The sequence below is a fragment of the Ipomoea nil genome, unplaced genomic scaffold (genome assembly GCF_001879475.1).
Source record: "Ipomoea nil cultivar Tokyo-kokei standard unplaced genomic scaffold, Asagao_1.1 scaffold3104, whole genome shotgun sequence".
Lineage (NCBI taxonomy): Eukaryota > Viridiplantae > Streptophyta > Magnoliopsida > Solanales > Convolvulaceae > Ipomoea > Ipomoea nil.
Window position 1 is genome coordinate 1695873 of NW_017619532.1, and position 18218 is coordinate 1714090.

General features: G+C 39.0%; 2 protein-coding genes and 1 non-coding gene across 3 annotated transcripts; 1 reads left to right on the forward strand and 2 right to left on the reverse strand.

The window, feature by feature from the left end:
• Positions 1-260: 260 nt before the first annotated feature.
• LOC109166728 (AT-hook motif nuclear-localized protein 9-like) lies at positions 261-4241 on the forward strand. Its single transcript, XM_019315633.1, has 5 exons — positions 261-1353; positions 1968-2035; positions 2182-2313; positions 2960-3121; positions 3649-4241. Exons 1-5 carry the CDS (start codon positions 897-899, stop codon positions 3868-3870), a joined length of 1041 nt encoding a protein of 346 aa, XP_019171178.1. The 5' UTR covers positions 261-896; the 3' UTR covers positions 3871-4241.
• A 7005-nt stretch (positions 4242-11246) lies between these two features.
• LOC109166648 (uncharacterized mitochondrial protein AtMg00810-like) lies at positions 11247-12035 on the reverse strand. Its single transcript, XM_019315539.1, has one exon. It carries the CDS (start codon positions 12033-12035, stop codon positions 11247-11249), a length of 789 nt encoding a protein of 262 aa, XP_019171084.1.
• A 4114-nt stretch (positions 12036-16149) lies between these two features.
• Positions 16150-16231, reverse strand: TRNAS-UGA. Its single transcript has one exon. It is a non-coding gene; the product is annotated as a tRNA-Ser (tRNA).
• Between the last annotated feature and the right edge of the window lie 1987 nt (positions 16232-18218).

Below are 18218 nucleotides of genomic sequence, written 5' to 3' on the forward strand. Positions count from 1 at the left end.
AGAGTTGGAGATTCAACATTTTAAAAAGAACTATAATATTTTTTCTTAAAATTAAATAAAAAAAGTTTATCAATATTTATTACTCCATTTATAAGATTGGAACTGAAAAGAAATTATTGGGAATAAGTAGAATTATCCAAAGAATAGTTAAAGTGGGGGGTAGAAATCATAAATGAAGTAGTCCAAAACCCATTGTAATGAGTAATGAGGGGGCAGTGAATATAAAACCTTACAGACCGACCGCAAGATAAAATTGTGGTTTTGCAATTGTAAAAGGAAAAGCTGTCTTCCGCTTTAATTCAAAAGCTCAAAATTTTCTATTTCATCTCACTTTTGTCATTACCCTCCCTCTTCTTTCCCAAGGCCCTCTCTCTCTCTTCTCTCTCTCTCTCTCTCTCTGCCAATTTTCAATCTAGGGTTTCTTTTTCTTTCCCTGCATTTTTTTTTTCTTGGGGTGCCTGAAGTTGCCGGATTTGTGTTTTTAAGTTTTGGGGTGAGTTTACAGTTTACATATGAGTAGAATTTAGGCATTCTTCATGATCAAACTCTAATGTGTGATCTTTGTACTTGTGGGTTTGCAAAGCTGCTGCCTTTACTCTCTCTCTCTCTCTCTCTCTCTTTCCTTGTTCGTTTTCTGGGTGGAGGCTTCAAGATTGAGATGCATAGCATTGTTTGCGATGCTGAGGAAAAACCCATGTTAAACCCTTAGGATTATTTAAACAGTTTTGCTGTTCTTGGAATTTGATTTTTTTTTTTTTTTCTTTTTGAGTTTGGGCTTGTTTTCCAATTCCATTCATTGGTGGATCAGAGTATAAGAGTTTATTGTTGTTGTTGTTCTTGTTGAGAAGGATTCTTTGTTGGATTTTTTTAAGTGGGGAATTTTAGTGAGTAGATGCATGGATATAAGGGACGGGATAGGGCTCTCTGGCTCAGCTTCATACTATCTCAGTAGGGGACCGGGTTCTGGGTCTGGTGGCGGGCCGCCGCCGCCGCCGCCCGGTATTCCGGTGGGGTTCAAGCACCACCCAAACCCTAACATTGCAGTGCAGGCCAATGTTAGGGGTGGAGGGGCTGTGAGCTCAGCTTTCCAAGTTGAGGATTCGCCGGGCAGCATCGTTCATGGCATCAACATGGGAGCGAGCTCCTCCGGCGGCGGTGGCGGCGCCACGGGCGGTGATCCGGTGAAGAAGAAAAGAGGCAGGCCGAGGAAGTATGGCCCTGAAGGGGCCAACATGTCTTTAGCATTGTCTCCCATGTCCTCTTTGCCTTCTCCAGGCTCCATTACTCCTGGCCCTAAACGTGCTAAGGGAAGACCTCCTGGAACTGGGTGGAAGCAACAGTTAGCTCCTCTTGGTATGTTTTCTTCTTCTTCTTCTTCTTCTTCTTATTCTTCTCCTCAATCTAGGTTTATGAGCTATTTGTGTAGTAAAGTGTTCAAAATAGGGATATGGTGCCTAATCTTGTAATCTAACATTGCATTTATTGATTTTGGGTAAAATTCATTTTGTGATATAATCTTCCAAGCCAGTAATAATCATGTCTCATGGCATTGAAAGGGGGAGCTTGGGAGGGGGGAGGGGTAAATATGTTGTACCATGTTCAGGGTTACATATAAATAGGTTGCTGTATGTTTGATCTGAATAGCTTCACTCTCGTATACGTAGCCACGTTATCATGTAAATCTTGTCTTCTTTACTTTCTGCCATTATTATCGATCTTGCTCTCTTTAATCTCAGCCGGGAAGGGGTACTTGTGAGTGCGGGGTGTGATGGGAAAGAGAAGAGTTTTGAAATAAGGCAATAGTTGTTACTTGTTAGGAAGCTCGTACTATGGTCCTGATGCTTTATGGGTAAAAACTTGTGTATGTTGTTTACTATAAGTAGGAAAATTAGGAATAATTGAGAGTTGGGTAATTGGCAATTGTGTTGAGGTCTTTTGTAATGTGGAGTGGTATTTTCTTGATGCAGGTGAATGGATGAATAATTCAGCTGGGCTGGCCTTTACACCGTATGTCATACAAATTGGAGTAGGGGAGGTATGCATCATATTCCCTTCATTTTGCATACTTAATCATTTGGAACGGGAAAACTTAACGAGTTTCAGTTACTGGTGCATTAGTTGAAACATTTTGCTCTTTATCATATTACGTGACAAGAAAAGGTTGTGTATGCACTATTGCAGGATATAGCAGCAAAAGTATTGGCATTTGCAAAGCAGAGGCCGAGGGCATTATGTATATTGTCAGCTAATGGCACAGTTTCTGCTGTAACGTTGCGGCCACCAGCAAGTTCTGGCTCTACTGTTACATATGAGGTAAAGAACAATTCCCTTCTTTTACATTTCTCGTGTGAAAAAAAGTATTCTAAAAAGTATACTAATATTCAGTCTGATTTCTGTGTAAATTATATTTTCACTCCATAACATCATAACGGGATGTTTTGCTTGCTACTAAAAGTTTTCTTTGATCTGCTTTATTTTCTGTTAACAATTCTCTTTGTTGCCATCTTGTGGAATAGTCCGTTCTTGCAAAATGAGTTGAAACACCAGACCAAAGCTAAAGAACCAAATCCTCATCTGATACTTAATAATGCTATTTAGTTTGCCCAACTTGCCCTTATAAATTCACTATTTGCACCACCTGACTCTGTGTGGGTGGATAATTTCTAAACCGATATCCACCCTTGTTGAGTGTAGTCGTGTATGTACCCACTAAGAAGTCAATTAAACCCATCAAAATTGTATGGGAAACAATTTTTCAGTTTTCAAAATGAAAAACTGTGCTAGTAAACTTGTTTTCTGTTTTCTACTCTAATTCTCGAAAACTAGAGAAATTCTCCAGTTAGTAAACAGGCCCTTGGGAGCATTGTTCGGACTATGTTCACTTGATCAGGCTGGGTATATTCCCTTCATCCATCTTTTACCTCCTACACAAAATCATTTTTGTTTCATGGTCTTGCAGGGCCGTTTCGAGATACTATGCCTATCTGGTTCATACTTGGTTTCTGAAAATGGTAGCCCTCAGAATCGTACAGGTGGCATAAGTATTTCCGTTTGTAGCCCTGACGGGCATGTCATTGGCGGTGCAATTGGTGGGAGACTTATTGCAGCAAGTCCAGTTCAAGTATTTTAATAATTCCCTTGTATTGTTCTACATAGACTCTAAGAAACAAAATGCATGTTTAAATGATCCTAAATCTGTGATTTCTCAATCATAACGGTATCACACAATTGAACTCACCTCTACTTTTACACATGCAAGTAAAGAGTTAATATCTCCAATGGTCCTCTGAGTAATAGCGATTTACCAGCTTGGTTATCCGAGTTTTAAATGACCTCCAATGGCCCTCCATGTTTTAAAAAATAACCACCCGTGGTCCTATTTCTTTAAAAAAACCCTAGTTTAAAATGCTCACGAGACGTCCTAAAAGAACCACGAGTGGTTATTTTTTAAAACATGGAGGTCATTTAAAACTCAGATGACCACCGCTGGTAAATCGCTAATACTCGGAGGATCATTGGAGGTATTAACTCTGCAAGTAAATAAAGCTGCATTTGGATTCAAGATCGCACACCTGGCTAAATCCTCGTGTTTCTTTTTTCCAATTTCCCTTTCTTAAATTTCCCTACAATGTCGGCACTTTACTGCAGGTGGTTGTATGCAGTTTCGTGCACGGTAATTTGAAGGCTAAGAGCAAGGTAGAGACTAGTAGTACCAACGACAACAAGGATTCAGCAGTCCGGTCGGTTGAGAGGCCATCAACTATGGTGATGAGCGGTGCAGGTCAAGAGCCCCCTGCGATGGTTTGGCCTCCGAGCTCTAGGGCAGACATAAGAAGCATGCAGACGGGGATTGACCTGATGCGTGGATGAGAGTCTCGAGGTTTTGTACATACGTGTTGTAAATGAAACGGCGGCCCCCCAGGAAATGTTCAACCGTTTTAACTCACTGCCTTCCTGCCCCTATTAGTAGACGTGGATTGCGCTAACCCACCCACCGTAAGTCTTGATTTTTAGGGATTGTTTTAAGTGGCGATAGAGAAGAAGATTATGGCATTGGAGTTTAGATTTGAGTAGTAGTAGTAGTAGTGATTTGGGTGTTGGAAAATTGGTTATAACTTGTAATGTTGGATGGATGTTTGATTGGTTTTGTTGTTGTAAGTGGAAACTTTGATTATGGAAGATGACTAAGATTTTTGGCCTGAGATTCAGACCCTACTTTCTCTCATTTTTGGGCCATACAATACATTCATTCTCTGTCTCTCATTCTTTCTTCTTTTCCTTTTGCTTTTTGTTTCTTTTGTGATGAAATTGTGGACAGGATTTGAAACAGATACATTCATTCTATGCCCTTTAATACCTATTCAAACCTTGACTGAAACTCAGTACTATTGGCTCTATTTATAGTGTAGTATACTAGTATTTGTTCAATATATTCTCTATTACTGGTAGTCTAAAGAGTCAATATTCCATCACCAGGGTTCAATTCTATGATCTCAAGGAGAGCTACATAGGTGCTAATTGAGCACGATGTGTTTGACTCTATGGGAAGTTTAATTCATGGAATTTGAGATTATCTGGAATTATGAGAATGTAACATTAATATTAATATGTTTAGTTGTGGTTATATTTTGTGTTATAGTGTATAATTTATTTAAATGTCCTCAATATAGATAAACAGACAAACAAATCCTATATATAATAAAGTTATATGGTCTTGTGAAAATTGAATGTTGCATTTAATTTTCACAAGACCATATGACTTTAAAATGTGAAAGTTTTGTGAAAATTAAATGGGCTTTAAGATGTGAAAATTAAATGCAACATTTAATTTTCACATCTTAAAGCCATATGGCTTTAAGAAGCATGCATGCAACCCCAAAGTCTATAGGTTTGAAATTAATATATAGCATAGCTATGTGGCTTAATATTTAAGATTGTTGATGTGCATATTGAGGACTACGGAGACAAAGATGCATTATTCGTGGATTCATTGGATACTATCCAACTTAATTGACGTGAAGTAGGCTTAGTAACATTAAGATTATATTATCGAATTATTAGTTCTCATTTTGTATTGATTACACACTTAATTCGATAGTATTTGGAAGAAAAAAATCAATGTTCTAACTAAGATTGTGATTTTGGTTTTTAAAATTCAATTGTATGTTGCTACATCTAGAGTTAGAAATCTCAAAGGTCTAAAAATTTTGATCCGTGGTGACTCTAAAATTGTAATTCAATTACTATTGTAGTTTACTAAGTTCTTAAAAATTTATAATATTAAATACTATGTACTAAATTTTTAAGAGTTAATACCATATGAGGTCCTCCGAGTATAATGATTTTGCCACGTTTAGTCCTAAACTTTCAAATTGACCATCTGTGGTCCTTCAACTTTCAAATTTAACCATTCGCGGTCCAAGTTAACCACTCATGGTCCTTCAAGTTTCGAAATTTAACCAGCTATGGTCCTCTTGAAAGGACCATGGTTGGTTAAAATTTAATAGTTTAAGGACCATGGGTGGTTAACTTGGACCACGAATGGTTAAATTCGAAAGTCGAAGGACCACAGATGGCCAATTTGAAAGTTTGGGACTAAACGTGGCAAAACCACTATACTCGGAGGACCTTATATGGTATTAACTCAAAATTTTAATATAGTTTAAGATTTGTAGTAATCACCCACCTTAAATATTATTTTAATTGTAAATATATTTATGTTCATAATTTTATCATAGGAATTCACACATAATAATTATTAAATCACAAAAATTTTATATATGAATAAACCTCATATAGTGTATATTTTTATAACATATTTTCCGTGCATCGCACGTGACAAATACTAGTAAATATTATATATATGTATATTGCTATTATTTTATTTATTAGTATATATGAGTTAGTTGATAAAGACAAAAGTCTTGTTTGATAAAATAGTTAGCCTATTCACTAATTTTGATTTATTTGACTATTATTAGTTGTTTGACTTGATTAAAAAAATTAATGTTAGTGTTTGGTTAATCAGTTTTTTGTAACTCCAAAATACTAAAATTTAAAAAGTTATTCAAAATAACTTTTTCAATTAGCTTTTTGAGAAAAGAAATTATACTAAATAGCTATCAGCTAACAGTTAATTTACCAAACACCTTTTTACAATCAACTAATGTTATTAACTAATTATACCCTCTAACCCAATAAACTAATAGCTATTAGCTAATACACATTTACCAAACAGGGCCAAAATTGCAATATGGAAATGCCAGAATCTCCAAACCTGCAGCACAAAGGAAGAAATTTAAAAATCAAAACCCCTTTCTTCCCCTCTTTGATTAAGCAGCTTCATATTCTGATACATAGATATTAAAAAACTACTAAATAATTAGTTAGAAATTACTAAATAATTATTTAACTCATTACTCTCTTCGAAAACTAAGAAATTAGCTAACTGAAAGGTCTTTAGACTAAACAAGTGCAATTCTTGAATACTTGATGGTATGTGGAAAGTCATTTTACTATCTAAAAGTTGTCATCTTTAGAATTATAGAGTTTTTATTTTATTTTATTTTTTTATTAGAGAAATGTAGACTTTGCATGGGTCTGGCACTGTAACAATTGAGCTTGACGGGAACGAGAAAGAAGTCTCATAGTGCATCAACTGCGATGGCGTTGGTTCTTTGTGTTGGGGAAAATTGCAACGCCAACGCGCGATCTGGAAGCCTTTTAAGACGCACGAACACTACGGATGTATGGTAGAAAGAAAATCTGTGCCGTGTTATAATAACACTACCTTAAAAGCGTTATTTGTCCGGTAACGGTGCAGTTAGAACCCTGACACGCTTTCGACCGGCTACACAGACCTACTACGGATAGCTTGTACAAGCAATCGCGTAGGCGAACCTCACTATTGCTCAGACGACGGGAGGGAGAAGGAGAATCGAATAAATGACTCGAATTCAAGGTGTCTTTTGAAACGATGTTGGAAGCTGCTATTTATAGTAAGCAGCCCCTCCATCCCACCCACATGATGGGCACAGTGTTTTGTCCACATTTTAGCACTTTTGGCGCTACACCTTACAAAGGAGCACATTTTGCGCTACCATGTAATGAAATGGATTTTCCATTTCTTAATCAAATGACAAAGTCAAAAGGGGTGAGGTGGACACTTTCATCTTTCATTTTCCCAACAATCCCCCACAAATTAAAGAGGAAAGGAAAAGGGTAAGGTCTGAGCAATACAAATGAGTTGATCCTAGTGACACTGAGTAATCTACTTCCCGGGAGTGATGTTAATCTTGAGCTCACCGGTTAGATAAATTTTGAACTCGAATGCACACACCAACTCAAAAAGCAGGTTCTACAAAAGTCAAACTCTTTGACTTCTTATGAACACCCTTAGTATTAAAGAGTGTTACGTCTGTCTCAAATATGGACTTCTACCCTGTCAAAGTCTATCACAAAACAGACTTTTAAATGCTCCCAACTATCCCCCACCATTAAAGGGATTTAGGCTGATGCTATCATTGCCTGATAACGATCAAAACAAATTTTCATGCCAGTGTATAAAACTTGAACAGTCATATAGTGACATTAAGTACTTCTCTAGACGGGAGTGAATTTGATCTTGAACTCATCGAATAGACAAAGTTTGAACTCAACGCACTTAATTTGCTTTGGTCGCATTGAATCTCATGAGGTCATACTCACGACCCTGAGATATCCCCTGTTAGGTCTATTCTAGGATAGACCTTCAACTCTGTCAAGTCTACCTCATCGCAGACCACCATGATCGGCTACAGAGTATTTATGGGTCCCAAACCCATTTCCCTTGATGTGTCAAGGACGGCCTTTCTGTTTAGGCCCTTTGTGAAATGATTTGCAATTTTCCTTTCAGATCTCACAAAAACCATTGTGATTACCCCATTTATTATTAGCTGCCGTACAGACTCATGTCTGACTCTTATGTGTCTACGTTTCCCATTGTAGACATCGTTTTGCGCAACACAAATGACAGTTTGTGAATCACAATGTGGTGAAGGTGTTGGACACTCCCACAATTACACGGTTATCACCATGTTTCTTAGCCACTCAGCTTCTTGGGATAACCCCATTATCTTTCTTAAGAGGCGGTTAGCCCTTTTCTACTCAAGTTAGGGATCTCTTTAGGTCTATCTCAACATAGACCATGGTAGCCCTTTTCCACTCAAGTTAGGGATCTCTTTAGGTCTATCTCAACATAGACCATCCCAATTGAGTATAAGGCACCAAGAGCACTTTGTACTCATGTCATTATGCAGTGAATTCATTAGGTTTGTCTCAACAAAACCACCCTTTCTCAAAGAGTTATGAATTCATTAAGAGCTGTAGCTCAACCTCACATGCGGTGAATTCATTAGGTTTGTCTCAACAAAACCACCCTTTCTCAAAGAGTTATGAATTCATTAAGAGCTGTAGCTCAACCTCACAAGTACACACACTGTCGGAATGACCAACTAGTGTACTATTTTGTAACTCTTTTCATGGCTTCGTTTGACCACAGAAGTGGGATCTACCACGAATTCATTACCACTTGGACTTCAAGTCCTTCCAATGAGTCAACGACTAATCCTCATAATTAGCCCTCAAGTAAGTTGATTCTCTTGACCAAACTTACATGCACTTTGACGAGTACTTCGTTTACTCATAAATAATCCCTTGAGATTTTCATGTTTAACATGAAACATTCTCTTTCATCATTATTCTCAATACCACAGAGAAACTTTTGATGAAAATATAAGGAGTTTATTACCCCCACAATGCAACACTTACAAATAATTTTGTCAAACGTATTTGATCTCTTACCCAGACTGATATTTGGTGCCCAACTTTAGCTCCTTTGTAGACTGAGTTTTGCCGACTTACTTTGTAGACCATTATAGCAGCTTTGCACTCTGCCTGATACATGCTCAACAGTTGAATATATTTCAACAAACTTGGTTATCTCAATTGATCACAATTACCCTTTAACTAGGAATTATAGGTATTTCAATATGACTCAACCAAGAGTTTAAATAATATATATACAAATGCTCAGTGTTAGTAAGCCATAGAAATAATGTTGTCCACATGCTACATCAAGTTGAACAACATAATCACAAATTTCACATCATATTCTTATAAGAAATTAATCTCATACAAAAGGAATATGTTTAAGTTCATATTTATTCGGAATATCTCTCAACAATGAGACTTCAGAGTTGCCACTAGCACAATTTTTCCTTCCCTTAAGGAATTTAAAACTCATATAAAGCATTCATAGGATGCAAATCAATATTACTATTGCAGTACTTCAACAACTTCTATTGCAAGGCTTTGATTGTATTAGCAACATATAAAAGTCAACCTCATTTAAGGTAAAGATCAAGTGGCGCTCTAACTAGCCTGCATGATCAACACCCTACTTCTTAAAAACTCCCAGGTCGAGTGGTGAAACCGAAGTTTACTTAAAAATCATCTTCCTAGACAGAGTGTTCAAGAATGATGACTTTTCTATGTTCTCACTAAATTACAATTGAAGCCTATGATATATGCTCTTATTTTTATACAAATAATTTTGGTAAAAGATTTGAGCAATATCTATGCACGAATTATTTCAATCAATGTCATTCGTATTCAAAACACTAAAGAAATAAGTACTACTAAGTAATCAAAATCTAGACTGCTCAACTAGAATTCAGTACTAAGATAACCACACATCATGCGAACCCTTAGAACCAGAGCAAAAATAGTTACTCAAAATAACTATTTATTTAAAGAGACTCAATACTCATCTTGTTCTGTCAGATTGACTTTTGCTGGTTTTGCCCTTGTGATGGTAGCACTGGTGTGCTCGGTGTCCTTGCTTTCTGCACGCAAAACACCTTCCTTTAAACTTCTTGATTTTTCTACTCCTTTCGTTGTAGACGGTTCTGACACTTTGATTTTCATTTCCATTGGCACCGTACTTTTCTGACAGTGATTCCCAAATGACTTTTGCCGAATCTTGTTTGACATAGATGTCGAACAATTCGTCATTCATTTGTGACAGTAGGTATCCTCTGGCTACCGCATTGTCATTTCTGAATTGAGTCAGAGTTACACCCGGTTCTTGACCCGGAATGTAATCTATTTCAGGACTGCTTTCTCTCGATTCTTTACCCGGAGTGTAATCAGGTTCATGATTACATTTTGTAGCACCAAACGGAGAGAACATTGTTGGAGTAGGTTCAGGTGCAACTGAAAATAGCACGTAAACCAACTTTAATTGTTCAAAAAGAATAAGCATTCTTTGAGCCCATCTCTTGTAATTTCTCCCATCAAGCGCGGTGATCTTTGATAGATCCGGTATGACAGAAGGTGTCATAATGCTAAAGGTTGACTGTTGCAAATTAACGCTTTTAACTGTTGGGGAAAATTGCACCGCCAACGCGCGATCTGGAAGCCTTTTAAGACGCACGGACACTACGGATGTATGGTAGAAAGAAAATCTGTGCCGTGTTATAATAACACTACCTTAAAAGCGTTATTTGCCCGGTAACGGTGCAGTTAGAACCCTGGCACGCTTTCGACCGGCTACACAGACCTACTACGGATAGCTTGCACAAGCAATCGCGTAGGCGAACCTCACTATTGCTCAGACGACGGGAGGGAGAAGGAGAATCGAATAAATGACTCGAATTCAAGGTGTCTTTTGAAACGATGTTGGAAGATGCTATTTATAGTAAGCAGCCCCTCCATCCCACCCACATGATGGACACAGTGTTTTGTCCACATTTTAGCGCTTTTGGCGCTACACCTTACAAAGGAGCACATTTCGCGCTACCATGTAATGAAATGAATTTTCCATTTCTTAATCAAATGACAAAGTCAAAAGGGGTGAGGTGGACGCTTTCATCTTTCATTTTCCCAACACTTTGACAAGCATAACATGTTATTCAACCTCGATATCTTGATCGCAGGTATTGGACTATGTACTTCTTTTTATTAGAAAAAAGAAAGAAATAAGTACGAGTACGTATGATTTATTAAAATCTGTAAGTATAACAATGATGAAATAATATTTCTGAAGTGATCAATTAAACGGAGAAGATTACACAAGCTTATATACTGAGGTTCAGCACCACAATAGGTGGAACAGAAAAGTCTACGCTAATGACTCTAACAATATGCTAAAGACTATAACAGTATACTAACAAAATGCTATATCATAACTGCTCCAATACTCCCCCTCAAGCTGGCGGGGGGCAAGGAACGACGCCAAGCTTGTAACGAAGATCATTGAAACGAGCAGCGGAGAGCGGTTTTGTAAACACATCAGCTAACTGATCGTGAGTTGTGACAAAATTGACCTTGAGAGCTCCAGACACAACCTTGTCTCGTACGAAATGGTAGTCCACCTCGACATGCTTTGTCCTGGCGTGGAACACCGGATTAGAACACAAGTAGGTGGCCCCCAGGTTATCACACCACAGCACCGGGACGGTTGTTGGCAGTAACCCGAGCTCATGCAGAAGTGACTGAACCCATGTGACCTCGGCAGCGACGTCGGCGAGAGCTTTATACTCAGCCTCGGTTGAAGACCGTGCTACCGTCTGTTGTTTCTTGGAGACCCAAGAGAGCAAATTGGGGCCCAAAAAAACTGCGTAGCCACCTGTTGACCTCCTGTCGATGGTGCAACCAGCCCAGTCCGAGTCGGAGAAGCCGTGCAGCACCGGAGTAGTAGAGGGAGCAATGCGAAGCCCAAGATCTATCGTACCTTTAACGTATCTCAGGACTCGTTTGAGAGCCGCCCAGTGAGCATGCGTCGGGGCTTGCATGAATTGACACAATCTGTTTACGGCAAAAGCTAAGTCCGGACGTGTGATTAACAAGTACATCAACGACCCAACTAGCTGTCGATATGGTTTCGGATCGTCAAGTGCGTCTGACTCACCTGGGTCAAGTTGAGTGTTTGTAGCAATGGGTGTAGCGAGCGGCTTGCATGCGTTCATCCCTGCTTTTCGAAGAAGTTCAGTCATATACCTCTTCTGTGACAGCACTAAAGAGTCACCTACCTCAACGGCTTCAATCCCCAAGAAAAACCTCGGTTTTCCAAGATTGCGGGATCTTGAACGCCGCAGCGAGCTTTGAGAGAATGTCCTGAATCATGGTCGGGTCATTGCCCAAGAGCAAGATATCATCTACATATACAAATAAATAGGCACGGACATTTCCCGAGCCATAAATAAATAAAGATACGTCTGTCTTGGAGGGGCGAAACCCGATTTGGACCAAAAACTCATGGAGTCTCGTGAACCAGGCCCTTGGTGCCTGCTTGAGGCCGTACAACGATCGTTGTAGCTTACACACATGATTTGGACAGTTCGGGTTAACATAACCCGGAGGTTGCCGCATATAGATTTCTTCACTGACGTGCCCGTTCAAGAAAGCGTTGTGTACGTCTAGTTGACGCATCACCCACTTGTGAGAAACGGCATAAGACAACAGAAGCCGAATAGTCGTTGGTTTGACTACCGGGCTGTATGTTTCAACATAGTCTTGGCCTGGAATCTGATTGAACCCCTTGGCTACCAAGCGGGCTTTATAACGTTCAATAGCGCCGTCAGATTTTCTTTTGATGCGGAACACCCACTTACACCCTATTATGTTCATTCCCGGACGCTGTGGAACAAGATTCCAAGTTTGATTGCGCAATAATGCATTAAACTCTACGTTCATGGCATCACGCCAATGTGGTTCTTTGACTGCTTGGGAATGGCAAGTAGGTTCGACATCATCAACTGAAGCAATTAAAGCTGTTGGACGTCGACGCTGAGCATCAGTGGTTGTGCGTAGGCGCATCACATGTGTGCGAACTGTTGGGCGTTGGCGCCGCCGTCTAGTAGAAGTGGTGGAAGAGGTCGACGGCTGGTATGAGGATGACGCGGCAGCGGCTGTGGAGGATGATGTTGGCAACACGGGGACATGTTGCTGATTGCTGGGAGTCGCCCTCAGACCTCGGGTAAGAGCTTCATGCGGTTGCTGCCGAACTTGGGCACATGCCCATGGTGGTGCACTCGTCGATGTAACAGGTGGATTGTCGAATGCCTTTGAGAATGGGAACACTGACTCATTGAAACGAACATGGCGTGCAATGTAAACACGGCCAGAACTCCTGTCCAAACACCTGTAACCATAAACAGTTTCCGGGTATCCAAGAAACACACATGTTGTGGAGCGATAGTCCATCTTATGAGCGTTGTAAGGGCGTAAATAGGGAAAGCATTCACACCCAAACACGCGTAGCATGTTATAGTTAGGGTGTTGACGATAAACTTGATAATATGGACTTGTGTCATTAGAAACATGAGATGGCATACGGTTTATTAGGTGAACTGCCGACTCAAAAGCATAGTACCAGTATTTTTGAGGAACTTGACCATGGGCTAATAGCGCTAGACCTGTTTCGACCACATGCCGATTTCGGCGCTCCACACGACCATTTTGTTCGTGTGTGTGTGGACAAGATTTTCTGTGTAATATTCCTGCGGTGGCAAAAACCGAGCTTAACTTAAGATACTCACCCCCCATATCTGATTGAATAGTTTTTATAGGCCTGGAAAATTGTTTCTCGACTAGTGTACGAAACTTAGTGAATATGTGGTAAATATCGGATTTAAGTTTCATAGGATAAATCCATATAAACCTAGAGTAGTCATCGACGAACAACACAAAATATTTATGACCATCAGTTGATGGTACGGGAGCAGGTCCCCAAATATCGGAAAAAACTAAATCTAGAACAGAATGACTTGATGTTTCAATTCGTGACAACGGGAAGCGCGCAGACTTGCCCATCTGACACGCCGTACATAAATTATTTAAAAAATTAAACGATCCTTCAACCGGACAGGAAGACAAAACCTGTCGTAAGACACGGGAGTGCGGGTGACCGAGGCGTTCATGCCATATTTTTGGAGACGCTTTAGCTGACAAGTAGGCAACTGGTTTAGGTAGATTCAACGTGTATATCCCGCCCGTGCTAGGACCCCTAAGCAGAGTTTGTGGCCGTATGGCCTGGGATATCGCATATTTGACACCGAATGCCTCCTCGACCGCGCTGACCCCTCCCTCGTTGGCCCCTATGGTTCCGGCCTCGTCCACGATCGCCGTCGTGATTGTTCCTGGGATGGGACGTGGTTTGCTGGGCAACCATGGCTGTCGGAACTGCACCAATGGAAGCAGGCATGGCGTCTTCCGGGAAGAGGTAGCGGTGAGTGTTCAGGAGATCTGCAACTTCTGGAATTGTAAGAGGTTGGCTCTTGGTTGTTAGCGACGCCACTAAGGACCGAAATTCCGGCCGCAACCCCCGGAACACATGGAGGTTTTGTTCATCCAAGCCGATCGGACGACCAGCCTGAGCAAGTTGCTCGACAAGGATTTGCGCCCGTCCTAGATACTCAGACGTAGATGAATCACCTTGTTGAAGGCCCTGCAGCTGCGTTAACAGGCTCAACGTGCGGGAACGAGAGGTAGACCCCAGGGCAGTTTCCGTCGCGACCCATACTCCTCTGGAAGTGGTGTGGCCAATCGCAAGGTAAAGGACCTCCTCAGCAAGAGACGAAATCAACATACTCAAGATCGATTGATCTTGTTGCACCCAGTCGGCATGAAGCGGATTGACAGCCGGAGATGCTGCGGACGTCGAGTTGGCAAGAAATTCCGGCGGACAGGCATTCGTGCCATCTACAAAGCCATACAAATTCTGGCCTCTCAAAAAAGGAACAAGCTGCGCTCTCCAGAACAGATAGTTCGTGGCCGTCAGCTTGATAGAGACATAGTGATGTGCTTGCTGCAACATGGTGGACGCCCGACGGTCAGCAGGTGCGATAGCTTGAGGTGATCGATCGGAAGAATCAGCCGGGGAGGTGGTTGCCATAGGACCGAAGTTAGGCTGATACCAAATGATGAAATAATATTTTTGAAGTGATCAATTAAACGGAGAAGATTACACAAGCTTATATACTGAGGTTCAGCACCACAATAGGTGGAACAGAAAAGTCTACGCTAATGACTCTAACAATATGCTAAAGACTATAACAGTATACTAACAAAATGCTATATCATAACTGTTCCAATAATAACCCTTATGTGTTTTTCTACCTTGAATATGAGACCATTTATATGGAGTCTTGTGCTCAAGTCACTAGATTGGGTAGTCTTTGACAGGAATCAGGATTCCCCTTTGACTAAAATGAGCCTACTTCTACTTTTATGGCCTATTATCGCAATTATTGCTAATATGACTTGTGAATATGGTTTTGCATTGGACAGAGTTAAAGGAGGACCACTAAGGTTATCCTTATCGTGTAATACTCTCTCATTTTTTTAAAGCGGATCCTACCACTATATCATTAAATTTGTAATTTTTTTACTATTTTTTCTACATCCTTGCAATACTCTCACTTTAAAAAACGATTTCAATTTCAATAAAATAAATAAATATAAATATAAATATATAATAAGAAGAAAAACGGAAAAAGTAAAAAAAAAAAAAAGTATAAAAAAAAGCTGTCAAATGACAACTTTGCTGTCATTTTTAGAAAGCTTGCTAGACACTTAAGCAACAAAATTAAATAATAAAAAAATTATTTAACACAAAAGCATGCCACATCATTTTGCAAGTCGTAAAATTTTTGGGATGAAGATAACCTAAGGAGCAAGAGCAATACCTAGGTATAGATGAATCAAGTCAAATTAATTGGTTTTAACAACAGATCAGAGACTACATAAAGTTTACAAGATTTTGCGACCATGGTCTCCATTCTTCTTGTCTGTGTAATGATAAAAGAGAATACAATATTATCCAATTTCCCCATGTGGTTGTTTCTTACTCCATGCGAAACATAGAAGAGGGTTTTTGTTACAACAAAAACAAAGAAATATATGGAAGGCAGCAAAAGCTAAAAGAATTCATATGGCGTCAAAGCAGGGTTCGAACCTGTGCGGGCGAAAGCCAACAGATTTTAAGTTTGTCTCCTTAACCACTTGGACATATTAATAACGTTGTTCTTAACATTCATGAAAATTATAGAAGATTTCTTACAACAAAAACAAAGAAAAATATGGAAGGCAGCGAACGGATCCACATTGCGTCGACAGCAGGGTTCGAACCTGCGCGGGCGAAGCCCAACAGATTTCAAGTCTGTCTCCTTAACCACTCGGACATATCGACAACGTTGCTGTCACTTGTGTGAGTATGTTAAAGATCATTGTTTAACTCTTACAAAAGAGCCACTAAGTCATAGACAAGAAAACATAAGGAAAAATGGAAAATGACACTTTTCTCCCTGAATTATATGTTAATAGTATATTTTTCTATGAATTATTCATGTACTCACATTAGCCCCTTTAATTATTTTAAAAGTGACAGTTTTTTTCTTGATGTATTAAATAGATATTTCTACCCTTAAAATAAACATTTTATTTATTTTTCTTCTTCAACAAATTATTGCTTATACGTATTTTTCAAAACTCCATGGACATGCAGAAGAGAAATACGGATAACCATGGCTCGGTTCGAATTGAATCGGACACTGTAGCGATCGAGTCGAAAGTTTTCGGTTATGATTTAGAACTAGAACTCATAATTTGGGTTTCAGTTTATTAAAATCATGAACCGAAATAATTGGATCCTGAACCGTGATCCGTCGGTTCAAAACGGAACAACTACTAGCATTAACTTAAAATTAGAATTACAATATTTGCAAATAGTGTATGTTCATTTTCACATTTATTATAATTCTCACATATAAGTATATATGGCCGGGATTTGGTTTTGATTTTGAATCGCCGATTCATAGTTCCGGATCCAGGTTGAACTGTTGGTTCAAACTTTCTTTTAAATTTTTATTTTTATTTTTAAAATAGTTTAAATTCAACAATTAATGTATTTTATTTTTTCAGTTTGGAACGTTCCGGTTCGCAATTTTAATAAACTCTAAATATCGGGTTCCGGTTCTAAATTGTAATCGGAACCTTTTGGTTTGGTTAGTATAGTGTCTGTTCGGTTTGAACCAAATCATTGTCATAATTTGTTGGAGAAGAAAAATAAATGAAATATTTATTTTAAGGGTAAATATGTCCTTTTAACATATCAGGGGAAAAACTACTACTTGAATAATTGAGGGGGGAGGGGGGGGGGGGGGGGGGGAGTGCTATAAGTATATAACTTAGGGAAAAAATTGCTATTTTTCCTAAATGAAGAAGTTTTCAAAAAAAAAAAAAAAGAAAAAGAAAAAAATGAAGAAAGAATAATAGTAAAAGGAAAAGAAGAAAACACCGAGTTTGCTTCAGACCCAAAACTTCCTTAGACCCTTTTTGAGATTGAATTTCTGCTATCTTCTTTATTGTAAATAACACTCCCTTTTATATGGCTGATTACAAAGATTCTTAAACTAAGAATGATTAATTATTTGATAGTTTCAAAATAATTAATCTACCAAAACTAATTCAAAAAATAAGAGTAATAAGTTAAATAACTACTCCGTATTTAATAATTTCTAAATAATTATTTAGTAGTTCTTTGTGTAATGTAATGTAATAGTTTATTTGCGCATCACATAGTCAACATTTCTCACGATCAAATGGCCTCACCGGCCAAAAGAATTACAAATGAGAAAGTCATAGTTGGCATTCTAAGGATCAACTGACGAGCCAACGATGGTGAAGAAAACCCCAATCTTGGACATCCTTTGAATGAGTTATTGGAAAATTTTACGAGAGAGAGAGTTTGTTGGAAAATTAAAGAGAAAATATCACAATCTCTTGTTTGTTTGTGGCTGACTTTTACACAGCCACTCATTTTATTGTGGCCAGCACCTTTCTCTCCCTTGTGTGGCTGGAGTGGAGGAGCTGTTTACTATATAAACAACTCCTACCACCTTTATCAAAACACACTCAACAATCATATTCTTATCCTTCTTTCTTTATTCTCTCTGTGTAATCATTTGAGCAAAGTCAGGTTCACCTACGCTATAGTTGGTGCGAACTAAGCGTAGTTAGTCTATGTAACCTTTCGAAATCGTGCCAGGGTTCTGACTGCACCGTTACCAGGCAAATAACGCTTTTAAGGTAGTGTTATTATAACACGACACAAACTCCCTTTCAGTCTTACTGTGACACCCCGTAATCCAAATTCAATTAAGGGATTAATTAAGTAA

Bases quoted from the DNA above. Each gene is read 5' to 3' on its own strand.
- LOC109166648 (XM_019315539.1), bottom strand. From the start codon at position 12,035: ATGACTGAACTTCTTCGAAAAGCAGGGATGAACGCATGCAAGCCGCTC.
- LOC109166728 (XM_019315633.1), top strand. From the start codon at position 897: ATGGATATAAGGGACGGGATAGGGCTCTCTGGCTCAGCTTCATACTAT. The intron at 2,036-2,181 runs GTATGCATCATA...GCACTATTGCAG, and splicing joins TACAAATTGGAGTAGGGGAG to GATATAGCAGCAAAAGTATT. The intron at 2,314-2,959 runs GTAAAGAACAAT...ATGGTCTTGCAG, and splicing joins GCTCTACTGTTACATATGAG to GGCCGTTTCGAGATACTATG.